This window comes from Lynx canadensis, chromosome A1 (genome assembly GCF_007474595.2).
Source record: "Lynx canadensis isolate LIC74 chromosome A1, mLynCan4.pri.v2, whole genome shotgun sequence".
Taxonomy (NCBI): Eukaryota; Metazoa; Chordata; class Mammalia; order Carnivora; family Felidae; genus Lynx; species Lynx canadensis.
Genome location: NC_044303.2, coordinates 21,743,647 through 21,760,197, shown reverse-complemented (window position 1 = coordinate 21,760,197; position 16,551 = coordinate 21,743,647). Strand labels below are relative to the sequence as shown.

Below are 16,551 nucleotides of genomic sequence, written 5' to 3'. Positions count from 1 at the left end.
CTGCAGAGATGCTCAGCAAAAAGCAAAAATACTGCTATTCTGAGTGCTTGTCTTTGAATGTTACCATTCTTGCCGGATTTCATGTTACAACTTGACAGACCTGGATTTTGGTACTTTTGCATTTCACTATCTCCCTCACAGAGGGATACTGCTGAAAGATGACCCTTTTTAAATAACCAGCCATTGCCTCTTCTCTCTTTGAGCTTCCTTGCATCTGTATCCCCAACTCCTAACCTGGTCTTAAAGGATGGAGATTGGGAGTAGGGAGCGAGGCAGCTGCTTGACAGAAAAGGTCTATCACAAAGGATATTTATGTATTATAATTATTCTATAATTGTAGGGGAGGAAAATCTCTTCTACCCATTTTAGGTTAGCTGCGTGAGGCCTTGTAAATTAGATTGACAAGAGAAAAGCAAGCAGAAATTTATTGCCATGTATCACTATTACCGTGTGTATCATACATATAACACCTGGGAGTACTTGGAGATGAGTAACAAAGAAGTAGCTTAGAACTGTGGCTTATCTAGCATCTTAGCCAAAGAACAGTAAATTTTTAGGGGCACCTGGGTGGTTCAGTCAAGCGTCCGACTCATGATTTCTGCTGAGGTCATGATCTATCTTATGGTTGTGAGACCGAGCCCCACATTGGGCTCCACGCTGGGCATGGAACCTGCTGAAGATTCTCTCTCTCTGCCCCTCCCCTGGTTGTGTTCGTTCTCTCTCTCTCTCTCTCTCTCTCTCTCTCTCAAAAAACAACAGCAATAAATTTTTAGAAGGGTGACAGGACAAATGAAAAGGACCTTGAGGGGCGCCTGGGTGGCGCAGTCGGTTAAGCATCCGACTTCAGCCAGGTCACGATCTCGCGGTCCGGGAGTTCGAGCCCCGCGTCGGGCTCTGGGCTGATGGCTCAGAGCCTGGAGCCTGTTTCCGATTCTGTGTCTCCCTCTCTCTCTGCCCCTCCCCCGTTCATGCTCTGTCTCTCTCTGTCCCCAAAATAAATAAACGTTGAAAAAAAAAAAATTAAAAAAAAAAAAAAAAAAAGCACCTTGAGTCTCTAGTGGCAGCAAGTTGTGGGAAGGTAAATTTGTGAGAAACCAATAGCGGATAAAGACTAGTTAGTAAAGTTTGTTATGTAGATTCCACTGGTTTGGTTTCCAGGCTGATGAAAGTGTAAAGTTGTCTCTTGTCACTAACTTTTGTCCTTCCTAGTAGGAGGAGGGACACCTTTGTAAATTTATGTACTGCTTTTAAACAGATAAGGGGAGGGAAATGAGCTTTTCCTGCATATGCTACTTAATCGCTGTTAGTCTAAAATAATCTTATGTCAAAGAAGCATATTTTGGGATGACATAGTCTGGTTTCCTTCACCATTTCATGCCTGTGAGCCATAATGAATACTACTGCTTTGGTTCTTTTGTTATTTTCATTGATTGCTATAGTGTTAATATATAGCAGGCACTATAAAAATCATTTATGTACTATTATGGTTCACATGGAACCTATGATTAAAATATGAGAACATGTAGGAACAGCAGCCAGTAACAGTAATGATTAAATCAAAACCATTAAAAGAAACAATTTGTGCCACTGAGTTAGGTGACACAGTAACTTTTAAAGAATAAATGATTTTACTTATTCTCTTTGACAAGGATTCATACTTTTGAATATTCTAAAAAAATATTTCCATTATTGGATAAAAAATGATTAAGGCAGCGTATCTTACTCTAAGGTATTATTGCTTAAAAATTTGTAACTATTGAGTGGTCATGTAGCAGAACTACCAAACACTAATGTGTACACAACCCCCAGCAATACAGTTATTGCTCTTGGGACTCGTAGAGGGTAATGCCAGCAGGTCTTCTCAGGCTTTTCATTGTTGTCCTACAGGCCTAGAGTACTCCCTAAACACCCACTGTTACAGGTGTTTAGAATATATGGAAACGGAGATCCTAGAGTTGAAGAGAGGTAAGTCAGTTTATGAGTAGTAGAGATTAAATACAGTAATAGTAACAGGAGGCAAGCAGTACATTCATAAAAAGGTAGTATAAAGAAGGCAGACTTGGAGCTAGACATTTCTCAAATATTTGAGACAGTTCTTGGTTTCTTACCCCACTTCTCATTGTTATTGCCAGTCAGGTGAATCTCTTACCCTCTCAGAGGCTCAACGTTTCATTTGTAAAATTGGAGTACTATCTATCTTCATACATTGTAAGAATTAGAGATAATTAAAGCAGCCAGCATTTAATTAGTATGTTAATCTCAGGACTGTTGCTTAACCAAGTATATTTGCTGACACTTCCTTCTAAAATGTTTCTTAGAGGATTCAAGCTCTTACCAAGTTAAAGACACTGAAAACAGTCTGCTGATTGAATCAGATGTGATAGATATAACCAAATGTAGAGAAGAAATACCATCAGGGGAAAGATGTAACCAAGCGACCCCACTGGATAATCAGAATATTATAAAGGAATTCAAGTCTCAAATACAAAAGCCCCAAGGGGAAAGATCTCCAGCATTTCAAAACCAGCAGGTCTTTTGTGATAAAGAGTTCCCAAGCGAAACCAAGAACACTTCACCTGATTCTCTAAAGAAGTTCAATAAAGGGAATGTGTTTTTATTGGATGCCACAAAAGAAGGAAATGTGGGCCGCTTCCTTAATGTGAGTATATGGGCTGATCACATTTCTAAACAACTTCTTTTTCTGTGCTTTTTTGAATGGTTTGAAATTTATGTGCAGTCATATGTAATTGACCTGCCATCAAAAGAGAATAAGATTCTGAAGTCAGAAAATCTTTTTTCTTTTTCAAGTTTTTATTTAAATTCCAATTAACATACAGTGCAATATTAGTCTCAAGTGTAGAATTTAGTGATTCATCACTGACATACAACACCCAGTACTCATCACAGGTGCCCTCCTTAATACTCAGCACCTGTCTGACCTGCAGGCCCAACCCAGCCTCCCCCACCCTCCCATCCGCTCCCCCCCTCCCCCACCCAACCTAAAGTCAGCAAATCTTTAAAAACAAACAGCTTTTGGGGCGCCTGGGTGGCTCAGTCTGTTTAGCCTCCTACTTTAGCTCAGGTCACGATTTCACGACTCATGAGTTCAAACCCTGCATCAGGCTCTGTGCTGACAGCTCAGAGCCTGGAGCCTGTTTGGATGCTGTGTCTTCCTCTCTTTCTGCCCCTCCCCCACTCATGCTCTGTTTCTCTCTCTCGCAAAAATAAATAAACATTAAAAAAATAGCCTTTTCCTTGCTAGGTGATCTGTTTATTTGGCTTCTTTTTCACCTAGTTAGGAGGATACTTGGTTAACAAAGAACAGAATCCTTTCTTCTCTTCCTCTGTCCCCAACTGCTGTTCTTTATTCCACTTTGACTACTTCTCTACTGTTGCCAAACATGTCAGATGCCATTAAACATAACTAAGGGACCATTAAAGAAGGATCCCCAACAAAGAACTATCATGGCTTTATTTCCTGTCAGCTGTGTTGAAAGTGGCTGCACCAGAACCATATGGTTGGTTTTACCTCTCCCAATTAGCACACCACCTGAGTTTTGGAAAAACTCTCTTGTTGTGGAAAAATAGAATTAATCTGTCCTCCTCTCCTCTCCTCTCCTCTCCTCTCCTCTCCTCTCCTCTCTCCTCTCCTCTCCTCTCCTCTCACTCAACCTGCCCCTCCCCTCCCTCACCTCCCCTCCCCTCCCCTCCCCCTCCCTCCCTTCCCCTCCCCTCCCCTCCCCTCTCCTCTTTTTCTTCCCTCTTTCCTTCCTTCCTTTTTTTTTTAATATAGAAAATACATTTGTGGGGCACCTGGGTGGCTCAGTCAGTTGAGCATCTGACTCTTGATTTCATCTCATGGTCATGAGATTGAGCCCAATGTTGGGCTCAATGCAGAGTACAAAGCCTGCTTGGGATGCTCTCTCTCTCCTTCTCTCTCTGCCCTTACCCTGCTTGTGCATGTTTGCTCTCTGTCTCTCTAAGTAAATAAATAAATAAACTTAAAAAAAAAAAAAGAAAGAAAGAAAATACATTCGTGATTTTAAAATGGAAATAAAATTAAAGCAAATATATCAATAAATAAAAAGCCATACAGAATACATACATACAGCCAAACAGAATTCTGTTTCAGGGTAACTCTGAGCCTGTATGTGTATGCACAATGAGTAAAGCTTACTGGCACAACTGAAAAAATGTGGACACAAAGTTATCATTGGAATTGAATGGTGGCAGACATATTCAAGGAAAATTGCTGGGATTTGGTCTTTTTGTGAATCTGGAAATAGATGAATGTATGGAGATGGGAGCTAGTGGGCAATAGAACAATATTGGAATGGTGGTAATCAAAGAAAATAATATCATGTTAGAAGCCTTGAACAAGGATAACTAATGGTTGTATTCAGCAGAGATGTCAGTTGCTTACATATGTTCCCTTTCTAGAAGGTCTGTTTGATGATCATGTAAGACTCAGGTCACATACATTCTTCGTATTAACCTTTTTTGTCCTGTTAAAAAAAAATACCCTAAAAAATAACTATGCCTCCATTCATTTAACCTTGTCCCTACTCTACCCTCTATATGTAAAATCATTTTTATTACTTTCTTATGTATTCTTATAGTGTTTTTTTATGGAAATACAAGTAAATATAAATATTCTTATTTTCCCCCTTTCTCACATAACAGCATATTCACTGTCCTATGCCTTGTTTTTTTAATTAACAATATACTCTGGAGGCCTTTCCATATCAGTACACTGAGCTTCTCTTTCTTTTTGTTTGTTTTTGTTTATAGCTGTATAGGATTCCATTGTATGGATATACCAAAGTTTATTTTGTAACCAATCCTCTTTAGATAAGACATTTGGGTTTCTAAACTTTTAGAAACAATGCTCAGTGAATAATCTTACACATAGATACATGTACAGATGTACCTGTAGAATACACTCCCAGATAGGGGATTGCTGAATCAAAGGATAAATGCATTTATAATATTGACAAAATTGACAAATTATCTTCTATAGAAGTTTGTACCATTTTGCATTTCTACCAGCAGGATAAGAATGTCAGAACAGAGCTTTTCCGATTGGGTTCCTAATATTAACAAAATTACAGTCTCTGATATTTTGCATATTAGCAAAAGCAAAGAAAGGAAAATAAGTGAGATGTGCTAGAAACAATGATATTCTAATGCTTCAAAAACGAGGTATCAAACTCTTTATCTAACCTCTGTGTTTATTTATTTATTTTAACAGCATAGTTGTTGCCCAAATCTTTTGGTACAGAATGTTTTTGTAGAAACACGTGACAGGAATTTTCCATTGGTGGCATTCTTCACCAACAGGTTTGAAACTTCTTTTATGTGATTTAATTTTGAAATTGTAAAAAATAATAGGAAAATATAAAAGAAAATATGTGCTTACAGCCCCTAATATCTGGTACCCTAGAATATTCATTTATCCCAAACTGTTCCTAGTCAATAAAATTTTAAACAGCTAAAATTTCAGTTCTTATTTCCTTTGAAAATTAATGCCTGAAAGGGCTGACAATGGCAGGTCTTGTCCAGCTCAATTCAGGGAATAAGTGATATAGAATATCTTTAACTAGTTCTTTAAGTCAGAACTACCCCCCAACTATCACACCACAGGCCTTGTACTACAGACCTCCTCATGTCACTAGGTTCCACTGTTTGTAAAACACTTCCTTTCTTGGGATATTGACAAGTTTCTTCTTACTTAGGATTTTAGTAGATTTGAAATAAAACTCGAATGATTAGGATGCCTTGGTGACTCAGTCATTTAAGTGTCTGACTTCGGCTCAGGTCATGATCTCACAGCTTATGAGTTTGACCCCCTCATCAGGTTTTGCCCTCACAGTGTAGAGCCTGCTTGGGATTCTCTCTCTCCCTCTCTCTCTCTCTCTGCCCCTCCCTGATTCGCGCGCACTCTCACACACTCTCTCAATAAATAAATAAACTTTAAAAAAATCTTAAAAAAAACCTCAAATGATTATTCTTAATAAAAGAGCATTCCTAACTGGTGGATGGTGGTTGAAGATTTTTAATAATGTTACTAAGAAATTGATATAATAAATTTGGTTCATTTGGTAGTTACTCAGAGTAATTTGTTTACTTTTTTCATTTCTACTTTCTAGGTATGTGAAAGCAAGAACAGAACTAACATGGGATTATGGGTATGAAGCTGGGACAGTGCCTGAGAAAGAAATCCTCTGCCAGTGTGGGGTTAATAAATGTAGAAAGAAAATATTATAAATTTGTAGCTAATGCCTATTGAAGAAATTAGCTTATCACGCTGCAATTAGAGCCATGCAAGAAACTTTCAGTCATCAGTGGAATTAACTTAGGTTGTGATCCATCAAGAGAATTCCTCTCAGTTTACCCTTGTCAAGGAATTCATTTGTGTGGCTTAAAATGCTAGAAACAAAATAAGGACATTTTCATACACATAGGCTATCTCTTTATTCTTTCTGCTGTTCAACTTTACATGAGTGGGATGGAAGTGTATATTTTATATGAAATACCATTATACAGTTTGTAACTTATTTGTAAATTATATATTAAGAGAAACAAATGTCACAATAGAATTCAGTTGATCGTATTTACTTTTGTGATTATTATCTTTGAGTTTATGCCCCCAAAAGGCCAAATTTCACATCGTTACTTACAAAATTTGTTTAATTCTTGGCAAATAATTTATCATTATAAGCCATAAGGTGGGCAACAGAGCCTGAGGAATATGTAAGAACTAACTTTATACATATCACTTCCAATATTTTAACACTAGTTGGAGAAGCTCTGTCTGGCTCCTTGCAACTCTGCCCCGTCAAACCATTTGAGTGCTAAGATGGAGAAGCTCTCCTATGGGGAAGGTTTTGGCAAACTTTGAGAGGAAACTTCTTTTCCATAGGTTCTCTGTACTTCTCCAGTACACAGACAAGAAACAAAGGGAATAGAAACCTGGAGGAATTGGAATATTTTTGTTCTAAGTAGAGGAGAGCCATAAGAAAAACAAAACTTAGAAACTAGCAAAACTTAGAAAACTAGTGTCTTTCTTAAGCCAGAAGGGAGTGTGCTGGGCAAGAATTTCACTTAAAAAAAAACCAACAGCAACAACAAAACAAGGCAGTTCTACTCAATTGTAAAGTCTGGAACAGCTGCTTGAATTCTCCTGTGTATGATGTGCAAATTGTTTTTGTTGAGAAAAAGGGAGTTACTCTGCTATGGGTTACCCAGCCCTTATCATGGAGCAGAAAGAGGACTGGGAATCTCCAAGAGTCAAAACTAATTTTACCCATAACAAAGATGTACATTTGACTGCCAGGAGCTTCTCCCTTGGAACCAGAACAGGAATACCAGCTCAAAAAGTAGTCATTAAAAGTAGTTCTGGCTTTTGAGAGGCTTTATGTCTTTTTTTCTTTTCTTTTGTACTTGATTCTGGGTTTAGTTTGGTTACTGTTCAAATAAAAACCTATTTGAAGTTTGGGGCACCTAGTGGATCAGTCCATTAAGCATCTGACTTCAGCTCAGGTCATGATCTCATGCTTAGTAAGTTTGCATTGGGCTCTGTGCTATCAGCCTGTCTCTGTCTCTCTGCCCCTTCCCAGTTTGCAGTGCTCTCGTGCTCGCTCGCTCTCTCTCTCTCTCAAAAATAAACATTAAAAAAAAAAAAAAAAACCCCGTTCGGGGCACCTGGGTGGCTCAGTCGGTTGAGCGTACGACTTCAGCTAAGGTCATGATCTCACAGCTTGAGTTCGAGCCCCACGTAGGTCTCTGTGCTGACAACTCAGAGCCTGGAGCCTGCTTCGGATTCTGTGTCTCCTTCTCTCTCTGCACCTCCCCCACTCGCTTGCTCTCTCTCTCTCTCAAAAGTAAATAAACATTAAAAAAAATTTTTTAAAAACCTGTTCAAAGTTTGGACCCAATTTAATTTCTTAAAAATATTAAACTAGATGAAAATTTAACTTGAAATTGTTTTATGGAGCGAGAAACCTAGGAACTAGGAAGAGGAGCAAAAGTTACAAGCCAACAAACAGCCTCCAGACAGATGAGGAAAGTTAAGTCCATTTATTCACAGTAAAGATGTTTTAGGTAGTACACTGAAAGTGAAGATACTTAATCAGTATGGGAAATACTTTTGTGCAGAAATCCTAACATCTTGATCTGCTTCACAGCTCTCATCTTCCATCAGTGTCCTAAAGATTCTCTTTGTCTATGTCAGATCTATTTCCAGTTAAATTCCATTATTTCCCTTTTCCTTGGTTTATTCCCACATATCGGTGAAGGACATATTCTTCCTAGTTGCTTTTGAAAAGGAAAATCGAGAGGTAAATATTTTGAGACCGTGCATATTTGATTATGTTATTTTTACGTGTATGCTTGATTGCTATTTTATCAGGGTATAGAATTCTTGAGTAGCCTCCATACACAATATTGAAGGCATCTGCTAGCTTCCAGTGCTGCTGCTATGAAGTCTTAAAATGGTCTCCTTTCTGGCTTCCAGGATGACTACTGAAGTCAGATGTCATTCTGTTCCTTATTTTTTATATATATGACCAGTTTTAATCTCTCTTGAAACTGATAGAATTATCTTTCTCCCAGTGTTCCTTTCTGGTGAAGTCCATTTTCATCTTTCATCCTGGGTGCTTGGTGGGATCTTTCAATCTGAAAACTTTGTCCTTCAGTTCAGGGAAATCATCTTGAACCATTTCTTTAATGATTCCTAATCTGTTCTTTATTTCTAGAATTCTTGTTATTCAGATGTTAGACCTCCAGGATTGACTCTCTTCTAATTTTCTTTTCTCTTTTTAAGAGTTTCATTTTTTTTTTTTTTATTTAATCTCTACACCCAGTGTGTGACTCAAACTTGCGACCAATAGTCACATGCTCTTCCAACTGAGCCAGCCAGGCTCCCCAAAATATATTTTCAGCTGTCTTCTTGCTGTAACTTTCTGAGACATTTCCTCAGTCTGAATCTTCCAATATAGATGTATTGTGCTTTATTTTTCTGGTCTCGTTTTTTTTTTTTTTTTTTTTTTTAAGTGTTTCATTTATTTTTGAGACAGAGAGCAAGCACATGAGTAGGGAGGGGTAGAGAGGGAGAGGGAGACATAGAATCTGAAACAGGCTGCAGGCTCCAAGCTTTTAGCACAGAGGCAGACACAGGGCTCGAACTCACAAACCGTGAGATCATGACCTGAGCCGAAGTCGGATGCTTAACAGACTGAGCCACCCAGGCTCCCCTTCTGGTCTCATTTTTAATTTCTAGAGCTCTCTTCTCTGAATTTTTCTTTAATAGCATCCTATTTTTGGTTCATGGTTGCAGTATCAAATCTTCTTGAAAGTGTCATGTATATAGGTTTAAGTGTGTGCACACATTCATATCTATATTCTTCCTGCATATTTTGTGACCTCAAAGGTTTATTTGTTTTCACTGTATATTTCCTTTGGTCTTTGTCTTTCATGTTATAGACTTTCCTCAGTTGGTGATCTTGGCAGTCTACTCATACTTAAGAGTGGAACACTAAAAAGGCTGAGATTATAAACTGGGGGAAAGGGCTCTTCAAGTGCCACACCATGAGGTAGCTGAGCTACCAAGCCTCTAATGGTCTGTTATGGACTGTTTTTGGCCTGTCAAGGAATACTTGTCTTTCCTCCTGATTTAAGGGCAAAAACTTGGCTGCCAGAGTCTGCTCTTATCTCCCCTTTGAGCCCCATTCTTCTGTAACCCATTTCTGTATTTGTCAAGACTGTCCCAAGTTACCTTTTTAAATATTGTTTTTCTGCTGTCCCCAATTTTGCCTTTCTTCTCTTTAAAACCTCAAAATGCAAGACCTGCAGAAGTTTTCCTTTAATTCCTCAGCAAACCACCGACTATGACATGCTTCTTTTCCAGAATTTTTTTTATCTGTAATTTATATGCATTTGTGTTCTCTACATGTATATTTGTCACATGCACTGAAAACCTCGTCTTGTATGGTGCTGTGTACCCCATGGGTGCTAAATAAAGACTTGCGACTTGCAACTGGAATTAGTCTGTTAATTCCGCCTACGTTTATGACATAACTATTTAGGCCAGACTTGGTGTTACACAATTTTTAAAGAAACAGAAGAGCAGTCGCTTCTCCAGCTGATCTCGGGTTTTGGTCATCTTTCCTCCCAATCTGAAGAGGAAAAGTCAGGGCAGGGTGGGGAACGCCTGCAAGTTTAAAAACAAAACAAAGCAAGTTCAGATTCAGACCAGATCTGGATAAGATGCGAGCTCCTATTTGAATGAGAACTACGTCTGCAAACTCTACGCGTCTCTTGCTCAGAACTTCCCCCTATGCAGGGGAAATGGATCATCACAGCTTTTACGAAAACGAAACTCTGCAACTGCCTGTGAACTTCCGGAAGGGCAGGCAAGGAGCACAGCCGTTGGACAGCCACGGAGGGTGCAGCCATGGAGCAAGCGTTGTCTTCCTCGGCCAAGGACGCGCCGGACCAGCTCCCCCACCCCACTGGTGAGTAATGTGCGCGCGCGAACACGCGGGGATGGAGTTGTGGATAGGAGGGGGGTGATGCAGTGTCCCGCAATCACAGGGCGGGGCCCAGGGTCTGCTCACTGTTGCGGCCGCTTGGGGGCCCCCCGGATCCACATCCTAGCCCCTCAGGCAGCGCTGGCAAACTTGCCGAACTTGCCGGGCTTGTCTACGTTCACCTCCAACAGACCTTCGGTCAGTTCCGCAGGGACTCTGAGCCCAGACCTCAGCCCCAGAGCTTCACTTAGGAGAGTTGTGTCCCGCTTTCTTCTCCCACTAGTGATGGACAGCCCAATGCTACTGTCCTACTCTACTGGGAATGGAGGCATCAGCGGAAACCGACATAAATTCTGGTGGGCTTACTCTCCACGCAAAGCTCCACCCACCTGTAAAACAGTGTTTTCAGAGAAGTGGAGAAGTAGGCAGGAGTGGACCCCTTCCTGAAGAGAAGTGTCTAGCTGGGTCTCAGGAAGCGGTTGGGAAGGTTCTTGCAGAGAATGTGACTCTTTGGAACCATCTCCTCCTTTTCATTCAGTAGTTCAGATCCTCAACAACCCTCTCTGTGAATAAGGCAATAGTCTGAGTCTGCGCCTTCCCTTCACTTAAACAGATGTAGAGCTCCTACCACCTGCCAGGCTCAGGGCTAGATTTGGGGAATACAGAGATGAGTTAAACTGACCCCAGCTTAGAGAATCGAATAGGCAACTTGAAGATGACCTGGTAAGTAAGCACCACAGAGGCCCAAATGAGGGGTTCCTAACTCAACTTGGTGTTCAGGGAAAGCTTTATGGAGGTGAGGATGCCCTTAGTTTTAAATGGCAAGAGGCAACCAGAGGTAGAAAGTTTGAAAGGGTGTTCCATACAAAGGTGATGACAGGAAGAGGCACCAGCCTCAAAACGTCACATGGCAACCCTAAACCAAGTGGTCGAATATTTTCATATGGAATTTCCTATGGAATGTTACTAGAGATGAGATTCCATCCTGACATTTTCCCCAAACTCCAGACTTGTATAACCAACTTCATCAATGCTTAGAATGATTTCAAACTGAATATCCCAAAGAGAATTTTTGTTTCCCTGCGTATATCCACGTATTCCAAACCTGTTCAACCACCAGCATTCCATTCATCCAGTTTCTCAGGCCAAAACTGTTAGCACTGCCCTCAATGCCTCTTTCTTCCTCACCTCCCATGTAATGCATTAGACCAGTCAGTTCTGTTTTCAGAATAGATCTTGGGCCTGACCGCTTCACACTTTTGCTACCATCCAAGCCCAATCCACCATCATCCCCTGCCTGGACTATTGATCTGGCCCCTACTCCAACTTCTCATACAGACAAGACTGCACAACAGCCAAAATGATCTTTAAGAAACAAAAGCGAATGTGATTCTCCTACACAGAGCCCTTCAACAGTCTCTCATTACCTTCCAAACAATCTCTTACTGTGGCCTACAAGTGTAACACATGTCCTGATCTGATCCCATACCTGCTCATCTTGATGACTTTGCTACCCCTTACTGCCTTGTGGGTCCTCCAAGCCCCCAGATCTGTCCCTGCCTCAGGGTCTTTCTGTTTGCATCACATTTCTCACTTCCCCACCATATTCAAATCTCAAGTGTGTCCCTCCATAGCTTTGCCTGCCCATGCTATTTAAGAGAACACCCCACCTCCCTCATGACTCTCTACTTCCTTTCCCTGCTCTGTTTTTTTCATAACACTTATCACTAGCAGGGAAAAAAAAATACTTGTCTGTCTCTACTACTAGAATAAAGTTCCATGAGAGTTGAAACTCTCATCTCATTGTCTGTTTTATTTGTAGTGCCTAATAGGTTCTTATTAAGAATTTGTTGAAGGAATGAGTGGGCTTGTATGTACCACTGAGCTTGGCTTCTATTCTGTTGCTGATGGGGAATGTCTTTCTCAGGAGGGAAACCAGCCCAGTTTGAACTAAAGTCTTCTGTTCTGAATTCTGTATATCTGAGAGTTGGGCAGATAGGTCCTCTGGGACTGTCAGCTGTGTGTAGGGAAATGGAGTCACATAATACAAATGTGCCTGCTGAGGGTCATCCCTGTGTATGATTGTGAGATAGATATCTTAAAGAAGTCCACTGAACATCCTACACCTTGGCTGTCTGCCACCCCTTTCCCACAACATGCCCATTCTTATTCCAGTTTATACCTTTTTTTTTTTTTTTTTTTGAGAAAGAGGGCACAAGCAAGCAAGGGGCAGAGAGTGAGGGAGAAAGAGAATCCCATGAGGGGCAGAGGGAGAGAGAGAGAGAATCCCACACCAGCTCTGCACTGTCAGTGTAGGGCCTGACGCGGGGCTCAAGCTAACCTGATATGGGGCTCGAACTCACAAACCATGAGATCGTGACCTAAGCCAAAGTTGGATGCTTAACTGACTGAGCCCCCCAGGCATCCCCCTGTTTATACACTCTAAAGCTGTCCCCAGTAATGCTTTCTGGCTCTCCCAAATACATTTATGTTTCCAAGTCCATTACCAAGCCTCTAGGTAATGTCCACTCCTCTTCTGTTTTGGTCTTTATCCATTACAGGTGTGCAGTCATGGGACTCAGTGATAAAGTTGACTTCTCCCACATATCTTATGTATAATGGAAGAACTTAAAAAGCTGCAATAATAGATAAGTTGATCAAAGAAGAAAAGAGGAATAAGTTTCCAAGCCAGCACCATACATCGGTTGCCAGTCCAGAACATAAATCATAACAAAAGGGCATTTTAAATGGAATTGTAAGATTAGGGACTCTCATTCCATCATCCACTCATTTAGTGGTGAAACGTGTTTCTTGGCTATCCAGTCTGGCTACCCCAGATTCTGTCCTCTGGCTGGATTTCCCTTGTCCAATGGGCTTTAAGACCATATCTGGGAAAAGGAACATTTGACATCCTGCAGAGGCTGTGGCATTAGTAATCCCTTTCCAGATGGAGATGGGCCTAGAGACAGAGATTCATTCTGTTGGTTTGAGTTAGTCAGAGTTCATATGTTCCTGGCTTGTCATTTTTCTGCAGCTTCATTCTGTAGAACCTTTCTTGACTACCAGTTTAATTTTTAGGGAATTGTTGTCAGATCAGTCTCTGTGAGTCCTTAGGCCTGCTAGACACAATAGAAGGACCATGGGGAGCCCTGCCGATCCTCATTGTTCTTAGTGTCAGCTGCTGATGGAGACCAATGGACTTTTCCCTAAAATGCCCCTGCTCCCATAACACACCTATCCCTCACTGTCTGAGCCTATACAGTTCCTGAATTCAGAAGGTGAGGACTATCAGTTATCCAAATGTATTTATTTGGTCCATGAATTTTGGATAATGCATAGCAAGCATTCAGATAGTGAGAAATGCCTGTCTATGTAAGAGCCTCTAGTGTGATTTCCCCTCAACTCCAGAGTTACATGCATCCTCCAGTCTGGAAGAATGAACAAGTTAGAAAAGCCAAGATCTTATAAGAAACTATGAGGAGGACGTGTTTTACCAAGAAAAGGCCATTAGGGGGAGCCTGCGTGTCCCACTTTGGGGGTTGTAGTGACAAAACTCTAGGTCAGAAGGCAATGGTGTAGCTACCACCACCATATTCCCAGGTGCCAAAACCCTAGAAGCCTGCAGACTTGGGAATGCAACTCAGATGGACAGTCCCCAGAGGAAACACAGGGGGCCATGCTTAGGTATCCAAAGCCTGACAGCTCAGCCCTGCACAGTGCACCTGTCCAAAAGTCCAGCTTTGCACAAGGAAAGGGTAATGCTGTGTGAAAATGCCTAGCTCTTATACAACAAGGAGCATTGCATGCCTATCAAATGTTATCATACTATTTTATTAGGGATTTTTATTCCAGATTTTGTCACTAATAATTTGATGCTTTTTTTTTTTTTTTAGCCTGTGCTTTATAAATTTAATATCCAGTTTGTGTGTTCTTTTAAAAAGAATATAGTATTTAACAAAGTATATTTGGGGCCTGAGGTGAATAAAATATTGGGGTTTTTTTCCTCATTTTCCATCTAGGATGGTATATTATGTTGTCAAATATTAAAATGTATTCTAAAACATTGAAATTTATAAAGTGTGGTATTGGCAGAGAAAGTGACAGATCAATGGAACAAAATAGAAGTATGTGAACAAACCCAAACATATGTAATCATTAAATGTAGGAAAAGGAAATTTAAATCACTGGCTAACCACTATGAAAATAAGTTAGAGCCCCATCTCATACTTTATAATACAATAAATTTCACATTAATATTTTAATATAAAAATAAAATTTTAGAAGAAAATAGAGCTATGGAGGTGTTTTCTAAGTCATATCTCCTTTTTATCAAATAAAACATTTAAACATTCTGTATGTCCATTTTATAAACAAAAAAGACCACACATACGACTAACAAGAATGCATAACAGGCTCATAAATCAATAAGAAAATAGTGAATAACCCAACAGAAAATGGCCTGAGGACATCAGTGCCAGAGAAGAAATGCACATATTGCCTTATGATATGTTAAATTCATAATTATAGATTATATTCTTCTCTCTATGTTTTGTATCCTTTCTTTAGACATAGTCATCTACTCTTGTCCTAGTTGTATCTTTATAGTATGGTTTTCGATGGGATAGCCAGATACCCTTGTATTTTCTTTTCAAGGTTTCCTTCACCATCCATGCCCTTTTATTCTTCCAAATAAACTTTTTTTCCCCCAAGTTCTTTAACCTTCTTGGAATTTAAGTTGAAATGACATTAAACCTACAATTTGAGAAAGAATTGACAGGATTATAATGTCCCGTCTTCCTACTCTGGAGCACAGTATTTCTCTCCATGTATTGAGATCAAGCTTAAAACTTTTTCCCCCCATAATGTGAATTATTTTAGACCAAGAAAAGCATACACATTGTCTCTCCATTTGGCAACTTTGTAATACCCTTCCCCCCCCCCCATGTTGTGTTTTTGTTTTTGTATTGAAATTCAGTTGATTAAAACAACGCTTTCATCATGTCATTCCCCTGCTTAAAAATCCTTCCTGGCAGTCTTCTACATCTGTTTCTCAAATTCTTTTCCAGCTTCCTCGCACAGACTCCCTCCTCCTTCAGGATCCTGGTTTTCTGGCCCCTGGTCAAACCTCTTGACCTTTTCCCACATCGCTACATAGTCTCCAGTGTCCCTCCCACCGCCTCCCCCCTTTCTGTCTGTCTCCAGGTTGTACCAGCTCAAGGCCCATGTCCTTGACAACACCCCATCCCACAGGGGAGCACTGTACTCTCCTGGATCCATAGCATGTGTTGTATTTTCCACTCAGCAATCATATTCCTTTGTGGCATTTATCCTGTTACTTTATTTTCCTTATTAGCATTTGATCTTATTTTGTTAGCTTCTTTCAGGCAACAGTTCTGTCTCCTGTTTCTTTGTGTCCTCTGCTGTGCAGTTCTCCACAGTAGCCACTCACTACACATGGCTATGAGCACTTAAAATGTGGCTTATTTAGTTAAGACATACTCAGCACAAAGTACACCAGCTTCAAAACTCAGTACTAAAGAATGAATTAATTATGTCAAAGGTTGAAAGGATAATATTTTGCATACATTTAGTTGAATAGAGCCTGTTATTAATTAACCCATTATTTAATGGGTAAAATTAATTTCACCCATTTCTTGATGCTTTTTTTTACAATGCTCCTAGAAATTTTTTAGCTGTAGGTCACATTTGCAGCTCACATTATGTTTCTGTTAGCACCCATCTAGAGTGCCCAGCAAAATGACTCTCCTACCAAAGGTGCTCCCAAATTGGTGGTGGTTTGAAATGAATGAAAATGAGGTTTTCTCTCAGTCATTTGAGGTTTTTCTCTCAGTCTCAACCCCTTTTTCTTGATTGGTGGGGAGCAGAGGGACTACATATTTTTATCCTCAGTAGTTAGGACCCAAATCCAGGAAACAGAAATTAAAGAAGAAACTCATCTGAGGGGCACCTGGGTGGCTCAGTCAGTTAAGCTTCTGACTCTTGAGTTCAGCTCAGGTTGTCA

At 40.2% G+C, this 16,551-nt stretch overlaps 1 protein-coding gene and 1 pseudogene across 4 annotated transcripts in view; both read left to right on the top strand.

The window, feature by feature from the left end:
- Window positions 1-16,551, top strand: part of SETDB2 (SET domain bifurcated histone lysine methyltransferase 2) — an 89,401-nt gene that overhangs the window by 49,306 nt on the left and 23,544 nt on the right. For 2 of the 4 annotated variants that reach the window (XM_032594976.1, XM_030310287.1), the window contains 3 exons: window positions 2,319-2,659; window positions 5,252-5,340; window positions 6,150-7,587. The exons of 1 other annotated variant lie outside the window; for it this stretch is intronic. In XM_032594976.1, coding sequence (XP_032450867.1) covers window positions 2,319-2,659; window positions 5,252-5,340; window positions 6,150-6,267 — 548 coding nt within the window. In that variant the 3' untranslated portion in view covers window positions 6,268-7,587. Of the gene's footprint in view, window positions 1-2,318; window positions 2,660-5,251; window positions 5,341-6,149; window positions 7,588-10,104; window positions 10,515-16,551 lie in introns of those variants that run through there. One more of the 4 variants, XM_030310294.2, reaches the window with a different exon arrangement.
- Window positions 4,082-5,258, top strand: LOC115510484 (annotated as a pseudogene).